This window comes from Vicia villosa, linkage group LG1, assembly GCF_029867415.1.
Source record: "Vicia villosa cultivar HV-30 ecotype Madison, WI linkage group LG1, Vvil1.0, whole genome shotgun sequence".
Taxonomy (NCBI): domain Eukaryota; kingdom Viridiplantae; phylum Streptophyta; class Magnoliopsida; order Fabales; family Fabaceae; genus Vicia; species Vicia villosa.
In genome coordinates this window covers 18,475,817-18,489,730 of record NC_081180.1, presented here as the reverse complement: position 1 = coordinate 18,489,730, position 13,914 = coordinate 18,475,817, and the positions used below count along the sequence as shown (strand labels likewise).

At 35.1% G+C, this 13,914-nt stretch overlaps 2 protein-coding genes across 2 annotated transcripts; both read left to right on the top strand.

Annotated features, from left to right (window-relative positions):
• Positions 1–3,800: 3,800 nt before the first annotated feature.
• LOC131657030 (probable pectinesterase/pectinesterase inhibitor 32) lies at positions 3,801–5,604 on the top strand. The gene is made up of 3 exons (XM_058926569.1): positions 3,801–4,113; positions 4,287–4,811; positions 4,913–5,604. Exons 1-3 carry the CDS (start codon positions 3,801–3,803, stop codon positions 5,602–5,604), a joined length of 1,530 nt encoding a protein of 509 aa, XP_058782552.1.
• A 6,152-nt stretch (positions 5,605–11,756) lies between these two features.
• On the top strand, positions 11,757–13,566 carry LOC131601999 (pectinesterase/pectinesterase inhibitor PPE8B-like). Its single transcript, XM_058873945.1, has 3 exons — positions 11,757–12,094; positions 12,228–12,752; positions 12,859–13,566. The coding sequence occupies exons 1-3, from the start codon at positions 11,785–11,787 to the stop codon at positions 13,548–13,550; spliced, it is 1,527 nt and encodes a 508-aa protein (XP_058729928.1). The 5' UTR covers positions 11,757–11,784; the 3' UTR covers positions 13,551–13,566.
• Positions 13,567–13,914: the final 348 nt, after the last annotated feature.

The following is a 13,914-nucleotide window of genomic DNA, read 5'->3' as shown; positions in this document are numbered from 1 at the left end:
GTTTGTTTCTTTAATTGGCGTGGAGCATATGGTGGCAAATCAATGCGTGAGAAATGGTTTGTCAGTATGCAATGGTGGTACATGCTTGACATTTGTGCTTGTATTGATTTGGTTGTAATAACATGAAAATTTAGACGATTTCTCAATACACCTCTTGTTGGGAGATTTGGGGAGGGAGACTATATATGAAGTGTCAATAAAATAAGAGAATCCTGTATAGGGCAAAAGAGCTTTAGGGAAAATCGAAAATACTCATATAATTTCGAAAATATATTTTCGGACACACTTTTTGCATCACACACAAAAGAGTAAATATATTTCGGAAATACTCATCTAATTTCGGAAATATATTTTCGGACTCATCTAAAAACTGCCACATGCATGATCAGAGTTCTTTTTGATTTTTTCCTTAACCCCTCTCCAAAAACTCATTCATTCTTAATCAAGTTTTTCAATCCAAATCTCCATTCTTGTGTTTCATCAAATCAAAAGGAGTTAAAGGAGTAGGAATTTAATGTAAAGTTCATTCATTTCAACCCTTATTGCTCACATTTTTGAAGAAAAAAAGTCACGTAGTAACCGAAACTGTATTTCCGGATTCTCTATGAACTCATTCGGATATACATTTTTGGAAACTCTCTGTGTGATTGTCCAACATTCTGTTTTTTGTTATGAATATGATCTTACCGTTTGATCAGAACCTGAAGGCGGACCAGTGACTTCTTGCACAATGTCGGTGATGATGAGGAGGGGTGTACTTGTAAGACACTTCAATGCTAAAGTAAGTAGGAGCATAGATACGTTTAAGTGTTTCTTAGGATTTAAATTGGATTACCTGACCCTCTCAAATGAGAGATTTTTTATAATACCCCCAGTGCTTGGCCATTGGTACATATTTTGGGCTGGATCGGGGATCCATGCCCAAAATATTAGACTGTCAATAATATAGGCGTACAACTAGGAATCTTGGAAAGCTTCCCAAAACTAGCCGTTAGGCGTGCAAAGATGTACTTCTTGCAACAATGGCGCCCAGCGGACAAGCTAAGTGACCACTTGTTCCCGACTGTAGGGGCAGAATAGACGTCTTAACGTTGGCGCAGGTGGAGGCCTAGTCAAGGACATCAATGGTTCGATGGCCCCCTGGCCAGGTGAGGATATGTCCTCGGCAGATGGACCAAAGTAAAAGTGCTTCCCCTTGCCCTTGGCTAGTTTGGTAAATGCTATTAGGGTCGTTCTCGGTGCATAAGCGGATTGGGCCATGTCTAGTCATTGGGCCAGTCCAGAATAGGAGCCCCCAAGTCGTTGCTTTCGAGCATGGAAGTGATAACTTAAGAGCAGCTTGTGATCCGGGGAGGAGTTGCGTGCACGATTGGCACCCGTTTCTGGAGACGTTGGTGTATCGTGGTTTTTCCGAGGAATGCGTGCGAGAAGCCTTATCGTTGCCTCGTGTGGCTGGTACGCAGGGAGTTGAATATTTGATATGACTTGAAGGGGCGACGTTACATGCGTGTATCGAACCACGCAGCGCATTAAATGCATAATGATGGCTATGCTAGGCATGATGATGCCCTACGTCTTCCTAGGCAGGCGCGTGCCCATGCACGCGCTTCTGGCACTTATTATAAATAGGAGCGAGAAATATTCATTTTTACTTTTCGCTTCTCTCTCTTCACAACCTTCTCTGCTCATGATCTCCCTGCATCATTTGTCATCTGCTGTTCACCGCCATTTGAAGCTGCTCGACCATCATACAACCTTCTTCGATCATGTAAGTTCTTCATCCTTTTCTGCTTTGTGTAGGATTTACCCTCGTTTTTGCTTTAGATATGCATGCGTCTAGGAAGAAATTGGATAGAATCGACGATTTTCCAGCGAGTGTTGGTGTCTGACGGTGGTTCTGCCACTTTTGGACATCTGCGCCGACAGGGGCGTGTATGAGACTCATGATTTTTAGCATTTCTAGACGGTCGGGCGCTGTAGTTATGGCGAGTAAACCTGTAATAGGTGATGTTCAAGAGTTTTCCGGTGGATGTTGTCCATAATCTGGGTTTGTTTGGCAGATCATAGGACTTTTCCGGTGAGTATTCATGTGAAATTTAAACCCAGATTTGTGGGAGGTCCTCCCGCGCGAAGATTCAGGGTTTTGTCTTTTGGGGAAGGGCTAAAGCCCATCGAGAAGGATTTTGTGGAGCTTCCCGTATTTTTGTCTGTTGTTTGAGTATGGGCTCAGGCTGAGGACATCGTCTTCGCAACCTTCGTGCGCGCCCTTTCACTTGATTAGTGGTGGAAGGATGGATTTGATTTTGAAGTCGAATTTACTTTTTCCGTTGCTTTTCAGGTACATATGGCTAGTAAGGACGAAACCATGAGTGATGCCAACCGTAGTTTCGAGGAAGGTAGCTTGAGCGATCAAAAAATTCCTAAGCAGGATGTACCCGAGTAACGTGTGTCTGAATAAGATGTGTCTGGGTCCTCCGGGGAGGAATGGATCGCACTAGGTCCTCGGGGAACGATCTCGATCGAATCTCCCTAAGAGGCGTTTGTAATTGTGGTGGAGGAGACAGATTCTTCATGTGTCGAGAATTATTGGAGGGTTCTCTTCCCCGAGGAAGATGATAGGGTCTGCTCGGAATACGAGGCCAACTAGTTCCCCGTGTATGAAATTATCTTTAGAGATTTGGGACCCCGACTGCCCTTCAGCGACCTTCAGGTAGCAGTCTTCGACCATTTACGCCTTTCTCCTTCTAAGAGGCATCCTAAATTGATAGCTTTCCTTAAAAGTAGAGGAATTCACATCTTGAGTTTAATACATAAATGCAAAATTTTCTAAGTGTAAATGCATAATTTTTCCATGACTTTCGAGTAACTTTTCGATGACTTTGACTCATGATATTTGCCTATTATATGATGCATCTTTTTCCTTGTAGTAAGGTGAACATCGGGGTTGAAGAATGAGCTCGAACCGATGTCGGAAAGTGGAGATATAGACATGGGAAGAAAGTTTGATGGAAGTTGATTTTTGTTGGAAATCCATATATAACATAACCATGGCATAAGTCATTTTCTCATGAATGGTGATGAATCCTTGGTTGAATCATTGTGGAATAGGTCTAGGAAAAATCAAAGATAAAAATCGAATTGGTGGTGGAAAGTTGATCAAAAGTCAACAGTCGACCAAAAAGTCATTTGTTTGACCAAAAAGTCAATCATACAAAAAAATTGTAGTTTTTTCTCCATTTTCCTTGTAGTCCACTCTTATGACTTGTATCCCAAGTCATTCATAATGTAACTTGAATTTCCAATTAATGAAATATTTTCTTTTATTCCAATTTTGCCCTTTTCTTCAAATTCAAGCACTCTTCCAAATTTAGTAGTACAACCATGAATCTCAAATAAGACTTTTGTCAAAAAAAAAAAACTCATAGTTGTTATTTTAGTTGTAAGGTTCAAAAAACTTTTTAAAGACTTTTGATTGCGTTCCTTAGTTATTTAATTGGTTGTTATTTTGTTTAAAAAGTAATTAGCTTGATTTAGTAACTTATATTTTGTTAAAAGTATATAAACTGATATTTTGTTTCATTTCATGTTTAATATTACTAACTGCTTTCTCATATAAATAGTTTTAACCTCCATTTATTTTAATTCAATTGATTCCTTCAGTTTTTTAGAAGTACACTTTATTATCTTATTTTAAGTTATTTTTTATTATTTTAAGAGAGAGATATATTTTTAAATAATTTTTTATAATAAAATTTCTTTTAAGAAAATAACAACAAAAAAAGAGAGAAAAAGGTCTAAAAATGGTTCTCTATTCCACAAAAACATTATTCAAATTCATCTTCTTCTTCCTCATACTATCTCTCCCATACTTCACTGCTTATGCTTCCAATAAATTCAATGGACCAGTCTTGCTCAAAACTTCTCCAATCCAATTCGTTAACTCTGCCAAGAAAGTTATCACCAATCTTCAACAGGTCACCGCCATTTTATCACGCTTCAACGTTAACGCCGCCCACCCTCGTGTCTCTAATGCCATTTCCGATTGCCTCGACTTAGTCGACTTGTCTATGGAAAATCTTCATTGGTCCATCTCCGCCATTCAAAATCCTAATGGTACTATTAATATCTATAAAGCCCAGACACATGACATAAAATGTTACATGTATTAATGTTAGTGTCGTGTTTGGGGTCTCTGTAAGCTTCATATTCAATGTTGTTACATTCTTTGTTTTTTTTGTGTTCTTCTTTCCTTTGTTATCAATGTAGCTAAATGTTTTGTTGCATAGGAAATGATAACAGTACTGGAAATCTAAGCTCTGATCTAAGAACATGGCTGAGCGCTGTTCTTGTGAATCCAGACACATGCATAGAAGGATTACAAGGTACAAATGTGAAGGGTCTTGTATACACTGATTTTGATCGTGTAAAATCGGTGGTGAAGAATCTTCTTGATGAAGTAATACCTGTTAATGATCACGTCACAACCGCTATTGGCTCGGATCGATTTCCTTCATGGATTGAAGACAACGATATAAATCTGTTACGAGCAAAGAAAGTCAAAGCGGATGCTGTTGTGGCTGCTGATGGAAGTGGGGATTACCGTAGGGTGATGGACGCGATATCGGCAGCACCTGAAAACAGCAAGAAAAGATATGTTATACGTGTGAAAAAAGGTGTTTATATTGAGAATGTGGTGATTGATAAGAAGAAATGGAATATTATGATGTTCGGTGATGGTATGCATGCTACAGTTATCTCCGGTAATCGGAATTCCAAAGACGGTACTAAAACTTTCGGAACAGCTACCTTTGGTAAGATTACATTCATATTCTCTATGTTAAGAATGTTTTTTATTCCTTGTTGCGTGTTTGCTTTCTATTTCTGTATAATCTTTTTTATATGATTGTTGCAGCTGTAATGGGTAGAGGGTTCATTGCACGCGACATTTCGTTTATGAACACCGCAGGTCCCGAGAAGCACCAAGCAGTGGCATTAAAATCAAGCTCTGACCTATCTGTATTTTATCGTTGCGGGATATTCGGTTATCAAGATAGCCTATACGCCCACAACATGCGTCAATTCTATAGAGAGTGCAAAATTACTGGTACCGTTGATATCATCTTTGGGTACGCCACAGCCGTGTTCCAAAAGTGTCAAATAATTGCAAGGCAAGGAAACCCTGATCAAAAGAACACTATTACCGCTCACGGACGAAAGTATCCGAGGCAACCAACCGGTTTCTCCTTCCAATTTTGCAACATTTCTGCGGAGCCCGACCTAATCAGCCCAACATACCTTGGTAGACCCTGGGAGAAGTATTCGCGAACAATTTTCATGCAATCATACATGAGTGACGCGATAAGGCCAGAAGGGTGGTTAGAGTGGAACAAAAGTTTTGCTTTGCGCACATTGTACTACGGTGAATACAAGAACTATGGACCGGGTTCTTTAGTCACTAACAGAGTGAAATGGCCGGGATACCATGTTTTGAAAAATTCCAAAGATGTTATTAAGTACACCGTGGCTCAATTTATTGACGGGGATAGTTGGTTACCAGCCACTGGTGTTACTTACGATTCTGGTCTGACAGTAAACAATATTTAACATGACATATTAAATATGTATCACTAACTTGACAAAGAGTTGTAATTCATAACTATTTTTGGTATTGTATCAAACATGAATTTTATAATCCATATTTGTTTTGTTTTTATCTAGTTTTTAGTTGTACTGCTTATGCTTGAATTTTAGTATGGATCTCTTCCCTTTTATGGGTCCAAAGAAATCAGACATATATTGTTCTTCACAATCATATAGTTTGTTTGAGTTTTGTTTGACTCAGGATTTTATCTGTAATTAATTTTGGTTTTATAATCATACAGTTTCGCTCGAATTTAGTTCTTCTCCCCATCTACAAAATTGGAATAATTGATTTAGATGGAAACTGAGACTTAACATTGAAATTCTCATATGATTTGTAAAATAATGATATTGTAATGATAATTTACGTTACGATATGTTACGATAGGAATATTATAGGTCATTTTTTAGTTTTGCGTGATATAAAACCTTCACAAGTTGTGATTCAAGACTCGCAGATATTGGGCGGTTGTTTTTGGCGAAGCGGGTAAACTTGTGAATGAAGACTTCCATATGTTGAGAGGTTGTGAAGTTGTAAATATGTGTTTTGTAAAACACTACTCTTATTTACGCACATTGAAACCTTTTTCAGATGCGATTGAAGACTCCTAGATGTTCGGAGGTTTCTTCCTAATAAGTGATTATCCTTGCGGTTGAAGGCTCCTAGATGTTGGGCAATTGTGAGGATGTATATTTATGGTTTGTAAAAAGTCATAATTAAAACAAAGTCATTGTAGATCCAGTAATTGGATATCTCACATCTAGGGTAGATCATTCGAATGGGAACTTAATCACTTTTATAATTACATGTGTTAATCGTTAGTTAGCTTTCTAGTTTATGAAAATAATGCCACAGAGGAAATTATCGGCTGAGTCGCGGATCAGTACGCTTTCTTTAAGACGTTTTGCGGTACTGCCAAATTTATGCAAAGCAGCTCTTAAATACCCACGACGCCTCCAAGATAAAACAGCTCGTTTCAAGAAATACGATTCACACTTGCACGGGTGATGAATCGGTCTAATTGATACACCTTCAAAGATGGTTTAAGAACCAGTCGTAGTATCTGGAATAAATCCAGTCGAAAACAGAAAAGAATATTTTGTAAAATGAAGCAGAATAAGGGAGAGAGGAGAGATTTCAGTTGTGAATTCTGGAGTACCGAAATAATGAATGAAGGCAATATATTTATAGGCAAAGAAAGATCAAACTAAGTGGACCAAATCGTGGGCGAGAATATAGTGGGAGAGTTGAAGCGGCCCAGTTAAGGTAGCTGTTATTCACTTGGTCGGCATGGAGGACAAACAAACCTAGTCAAAATCTAGGTTAAGACTTGTTCTTAGGACACGTCACCAATTCGTAATTAATTAATATTAAATATTAATTAATTTCCTACTATTTAAATAATAGTATTTAATTTTTCACCAAATTAATTAATTAATTAATGAAAATTAATTTCCACTAATTCAGGTCCCAAAAAAATTAATTCATTTAGACCGGACCGGGTCGGACGGCAGCGGCGGCGGCGGCGCGCGCGTCATGATTGCATTTTGGTGTGTCATCACTCCTTTACAAAATTGTAGATGCCCTTGGACCCAACAACAATTGTTCAAGTTGGAATATATATTTGTGTTCCCTCCAATGTGGAACTTAAAATGAATCTTTTCAAATTCATCTTCATATTAGCTCTTACTTGTGCTCATTTATTGCTCATTTAATGTCAATAGATCATTCCAACTCCTCCTCCAAATTAATCCCTCCGTCCCACAATGAGTGACCCAAATGGAATAAAATGATGTCCCAAAATGAATGAACCATTTCAATTTTCAATACACTTTTTCCAATTTTATCCTCTAAGTAATAAAAAGTTCACAATTCTCAATACATAATAAGGGTACTATAGTAAAAATGATATTCTCTCTCTTACTTTTTTACACTTTTCTTAATCTGTGTGAAATGGTGTGCTGGGTCACTCATTATGGGACGGAGGGAGTATCATCATTCCAAGTATTCCAACACAAATTACACACAACCAATCAATTATGTTCTTTGCACCCATTATTATTATTACAAACTCACATGTTGTATTCAAAAGTCAAATTAACTTGTCCTTGAATGAAATAATACAATCTTTTCGGATACAATAATATTTCTTGACACGTAGTTTTTAGTGGCAAAAATATTGTGACAGCTTTTTAACATCCAACAAAATGACTTTGCTGTTGGGGATTATCGATCACGTCAAAAAAGGAAATAATAGGCGACTTTATCTGTTCTTAGAATGATTCTATTCTATGAACAACTTTGTGGAACAAATGGCCAATATAACTTGATTTATGTAGAGAGAGATACTAAATATATCTATGGCGCTTTGAGAAATGTATAAATTAACAATTAAACATCATCCTTTGCTTAATATTGATGATGTGGCATAGGTACAAAACCTCACAAAAAGACTTCATGGAGGAACAAGATTAATATTGGTTGTATAAGTTAGTGGTAGGGGTGGCAAAACCGGCGGTGGTCCGCCGGGCCAGTTCGCGCACCCGCAAAAAAACGGTGGGTTAGAATTTTGGGTTCGTCGCCCATCAAAGTCCGTCCCGCCAAAATCCGCCGCCCGCCTAAGTTCACCCCGCTGCCCGCTAAAGTCTGCTTCATCTATTTGTTAAGCTCGTTTTACCTTAAGTCCGCCCTTTTTTTAGTTAATTCTAGTAAATCAAATTCTTGATGGTTTTATTTTTATTAATTTTTTTGTAAATATATGGAATATTATTTTAGGTAAAATTTATTTAAAAGACTCTTTATAAAAAATTATTTTAAAAATAAGTGAAAAATTTAATTGAAAGGTAAAAGAAAAGACAGTTAATCTATTAAAAAAATGAAAGAAAAATAAATTAAAAACTAAGCGACCAAGCCCGCTGCCCGCCACCTTGGCAAGGCAGACATGATTTTTATGCGCATTCTACTAGGCGGGCATGTCCGCCCCGCTTGTTTTTTGGCGGACTTTAGGTGGGGCGGACGCGAGGCAGGATGAGCGGCCCGTTTTGCTACCTCTAGTAGAGGTACCATTTTTGCCAAGTTTTCTGCCGTGATTAAAGAATTGATCGATAACATGACTCAAAATGAATTCTTAATAATAATATCTTATTGTGGTTCTATAAGAAGAGTCAACAAATCAGTTGATACTCAATGGAATATTAGCCAGTCAAAAAGAGGTGAAAGCATAATTGAATGTACTAACTAAGTTAATGGAGGAATCTAAGAAAGGGAATCATCAAATAAAATAGGTACGACAAACTCCAATATGTGATTAGAGTGGCCATGAAAGTGGCCAATGCAACTCCGAAGTATGCATGGAAGAAGAAGTTAACCTTATGGGAAAGTTTAAAAAATATAGCCATTTTTAAATACTTGCATGTCTGCATGGAAAAATCATCCAAACTTCAGAAGAAGTGATAATCTTGGTAAAAGATCTAATAAAGGCCAACAATGCCAAAACAAATATCAAAATCCACACCTAATACCACAAAAATATATCAACATCGGTTGTACCTAAATCAATAGCAACAACAAAATTAGCACCAAAAGTATCAAAACCAGGTAGAAATGATTACGAGCCATGTCAATGATTAGGTTAATCTCAAGATGATGCTCCACTTCATTGGGCGAAAGTAATCTTGTGCTAGTCCAAATGTTATGAGCCATATTAGGATTAAAATACTTATTCCAAACAAAGAGCTTCAAGTAACTAAGGTTTGAGTTTCAAGAACCTATGAATCGTACTTTTTGGGAATCTTCAAGGAAGGAGAAAGAGAATTCATAGAATCTATCAAATTCATTAATATATTTTTAAAAGGGTTAAATATGTTTTTAGTCCCTATAAATATGCATCCTGCATTTTTAGTCCCTATAAATTTTTTTTCAATGAAGGATCCTTCTAAAATTTTTATGCATGCAATTTCAGCAGGGCCGGCCTTTAGGGGGCGCAACAAGAGCCGTAGCTCTGGGCCCCAAAATTTAGGGGGCCCCATTTATTTTTTTTAATTATAAATACAATAGATTTTACACCCATTTTCTTAAATACAGGTATAAATAATTACTTTCAAAAACATTTCACACCCGATTTTTAAATGTAGGTGTAAAATCATGTTTTTTTTCAAAACTTCCAAAATCTTTTCAAAATTTCTGTATAAATTTTTATTTTTTTGTCTAGTTTTTAAAATTTAAAACAGGGCCCCCAGATTGATTGGGCCGGCCCTGAATTTCAGTCCCTACTATTTTTTAAAATTTTAAAAACTGTTTAATTACTCTTTAATTTTTAAATTTTTGAATAGTTTTTTTTTATGTATGTTTAGAATACTGTAAAATATTTATTTACCAAGTTTTAGAATTTTTTAAAACGAGAAGAATTAAATATGAATTTTTCAAATTTAAAAAAGTAATGATAAAATTAATGAAAATCTCAACTTAAAAATTAAATTTTGAATTTCTTTTTTTTCCATGAACTTTTTAAAACATTATGAACATGTCTGCAAAATAATCATTCTAAAATACATATTGGTTTGACAATAGGGATCGAAACTAGGTGCATAATAATTTTATAAGGACCATTTATTGAAGAAAAATTTTATAGAGACTAAAAATACAATGTCGCATATTTACAAGAACTAAAAACGTATTTAACCCTTTTTAAAATATATACATAAAAAAAAAACTCATCGGAGAAATAGCATAAAGTATGCTAGGAATTAAATAAATACAAAGTACAAACACAAGAAACATAACATGTAACATACACTTAAAAAAACAAACAACAAAAAGACTCCCATTAATTACCTCATAATTTCCCTGTAACGTAGTTATTATTTTATTTGTAAGGTTCAAAGAACTTTTTTAAGACTTTTGATTGCGTTTCTTAGTTATTAAATTGTTTTTTTTTTCCTTTTCTTTTTCGGTTGGGAAATTGGTTGTTATGTTGTTTAAAAAATAAGGTGCTTAATTTAGAAACTTATACTTTGTTAAGAGTGCATAAACTGATATTTTGTTTCATTTCATGTTTAATATTACTAAACGCTCTTTCTCATGTAAATATAGTTTTAACCTCCATTTATTTTAATAAGAAAATTACATTTTTAATTTATTCAAAAATCATAAATTATTAAAATAGTTGACAATGGAATAAAATAATTTATAAAATTAATATTGACATAATAAATTATTAATAATTATTGACATAATGAGATACCGTCAAGAATTTTTGATTGATTATTTAATTTATAAAATAAATATTGACATAATAAACTATCAATAATTTATTGATCGCATAAATTATACTCAATTGTTATTAAATAATATAAATATTCAATCAAATAATTCAAGAATAATTAATATTGAATAATAATTACTAAAAGAGAATAATACTCATGCACCGACAGTGTAAAAATATTTTACACTGTCAGTTAATTATAGCCGTTAGATTTTTGTTAGGTGTTGACTTTTATTTTAATTACATAAAAAGTATTATATATGAATGATTGTGATGCACCGACTGTGTAAAGTATTTTACTCTCACAGTGTATAACAATTAACCTCTTAATAAAAAACATGTTGATTATGTAAATTTACTTAATTTTATATGAGAATAATATTTATACACTATTAATGTAAAGTTATTTTACACATTTAACCAATAAAAAATCAACAAAATGCCATGTCATTAAAAGTTTTTTAAAATAAAAGTAGGGTGTAATTGGATGCATGGTTGTTATTGGTTCACAGATGACTTCTTTTCTCATTTTATATTTGTTAAAATAAATATAAAAATATGCACATTTTAATTTAGTTAATAAAAAATATATTATTTTTTAAATAAAAAATATAAAGGAGAGAAGTTAAAACACTAATAATAGATGATACATCTTTTAAAAATAATAAAAAACAATTACTTTAAATATTTTCATTATCTAAAGGAAACATAAATGTAGACTTCAAATTATAACATAATCATTTTAAATTATAACATAATCATTTTAAGTTATAACATAAATGTTGCCTTTAAATAATCTCTTCCAATAATATAAACATCTCACAATACATTAGTTTTAGTGACAGTATCATAGCGTCAGTTATATTTCAAAGTTCTAAAAATGGTTCTCTATTCCACAAAAACAATGTTCACATTCATCTTCTTCTTCCTCATACTCTCTCCACACTTCACTGATTCTGCTTCTATTGATTTCAATGCACCCGTCTTGCTCAAAACTTCTCCGAACCAATTCATTAACTCTGCCAAACAAGTTATCACCAATCTTCAACAAGTCACTACCATTTTATCACGCTTCAACGTTAACGCAGCCCACCCTCGTGTCTCTAATGCCATTTCCGATTGCCTCGATTTAATCGACTTGTCCACGCAAAATCTTCATTGGTCCATTTCCGCCATTCAAAATCCTAATGGTACTATTACTATCAATAATGCTCAGAAACATAAAATATTACATGGATCATTATATGTGTTAAATGTTATGGTATTCTCTATTTTTTATATTCTTCTTATGTTATCGATGTAGCTAAATGTTTTATTGCACAGGGAAGGATAACAGTACTGGAAATCTAAGCGCTGATCTAAGAACATGGCTGAGCGCTGTTCTTGTGAATCAAGACACGTGTATAGAAGGATTACAAGGTACAAATGTGAAGGGTCTTGTATACACTGATTTTGATCGTGTAAAATCGGTGGTGAAGAATCTTCTTGATGAAGTAATACCTGTTAATGATCACCTCACAACCGCTATTGGCTCGGATCGATTTCCTTCATGGATTAAAGACAACGATGTCCATCTGTTACGAGCAAAGAAAGTGAAAGCAGATGCTGTTGTGGCTGCTGATGGAAGTGGGAATTACCGTAGAGTGATGGACGCGATATCGGCAGCACCTGAAAACAGCAAGAAAAGATATGTTATACGTGTGAAAAAAGGTGTTTATATTGAGAATGTGGTGATTGATGAGAAGAAATGGAATATTATGATGTTCGGGGATGGTATGGATGCTACTGTTATCTCCGGTAATCGGAATAACGTCGACGCTTATATGATTCCCAAAACAGCTACCTTTGGTAAGATAACATCATATTATCTATGTTAATTTTTTGTTTTTTTTTTTATTCCTTGTTGCCCGTTTGACTTCTATTTTTGTATAACTATTTTATATTCTTGTTGCAGCTGTTAAGGGTAGAGGGTTCATTGCACGCGACATTTCGTTTAGGAACACCGCAGGCCCCGACAAGCACGTTGCAGTGGCATTACTATCAAGCTCTGATCTCTCTGTATTTTATCGTTGTGGGATATACGGTTATCAAGCCAGCCTATACGCCCAAGTCATGCGTCAATTCTATAGAGAGTGCAAAATCACTGGTACCTTAGATATCATTTTTGGGGACGCCACTGCCGTGTTCCAGAAGTGTCAAATACTAGCCAGGCAAGGATTGGAAGATCAAGAAAACACTATTACTGCTCAAGGACGACGATATCCTAGGCAACCAACCGGTTTCTCCTTCCAATTTTGCAACATTTCAGCGGAGACCAACGTAATCAACCCAACATTCCTTGGTAGACCCCAACAGAAGTATTCGCGAACAATTTTCATGCAATCCTACCTAAGTGACGCCATACACCCAGAAGGGTGGTTACCATGGATGGGAATTTTACATAGGGATACATTGTACTATGGTGAATACAAGAACTATGGACCAGGTTCTGTAGTCACTAACAGAGTGAAATGGCCGGGATACCATGTTTTGAATGATCCGAAAGATGTTATTAAGTACACCGTGGCTCAATTTATTGACGGGGATAGTTGGTTGCCTGCCACTGGTGTTCCTTATGATTCTGGTCTAACAGTAAAGAATATTTAACATGACATATTAAATGTGCGTCACGATATAACCTAACAAAGACTTGTAATTCTTAACTGTTTTTGGTATTGTATTAAACATGAATATTTTATAATCCATATTTCTTCTCATTTTTGTCTAGTTTTTATTTGTATAATGGATTTTATAGTTTCTTCTAATATATTGTTCTTCACAATCATAGAGTTTGCTTTAGTTTTGTTTGACTCAGGATTTTTCAAAAGACTCAAACAAATTACGATCTTGCATTGTAATAACATAACTTTCACTATTTCAAGTGAAACAAAAGATTTTGGTAAATTTGTGTATAATGGTTGATTTATGAACACTATCAACACCCTTAAATCACAAATTCCTTGCTTTACAA

Bases quoted from the DNA above. Each gene is read 5' to 3' on its own strand.
- LOC131657030 (XM_058926569.1), top strand. From the start codon at position 3,801: ATGGTTCTCTATTCCACAAAAACATTATTCAAATTCATCTTCTTCTTC. The intron at 4,114-4,286 runs GTACTATTAATA...TTTGTTGCATAG, and splicing joins CGCCATTCAAAATCCTAATG to GAAATGATAACAGTACTGGA. The intron at 4,812-4,912 runs GTAAGATTACAT...TGATTGTTGCAG, and splicing joins TTTCGGAACAGCTACCTTTG to CTGTAATGGGTAGAGGGTTC.
- LOC131601999 (XM_058873945.1), top strand. From the start codon at position 11,785: ATGGTTCTCTATTCCACAAAAACAATGTTCACATTCATCTTCTTCTTC. The intron at 12,095-12,227 runs GTACTATTACTA...TTTATTGCACAG, and splicing joins CGCCATTCAAAATCCTAATG to GGAAGGATAACAGTACTGGA. The intron at 12,753-12,858 runs GTAAGATAACAT...TTCTTGTTGCAG, and splicing joins TCCCAAAACAGCTACCTTTG to CTGTTAAGGGTAGAGGGTTC.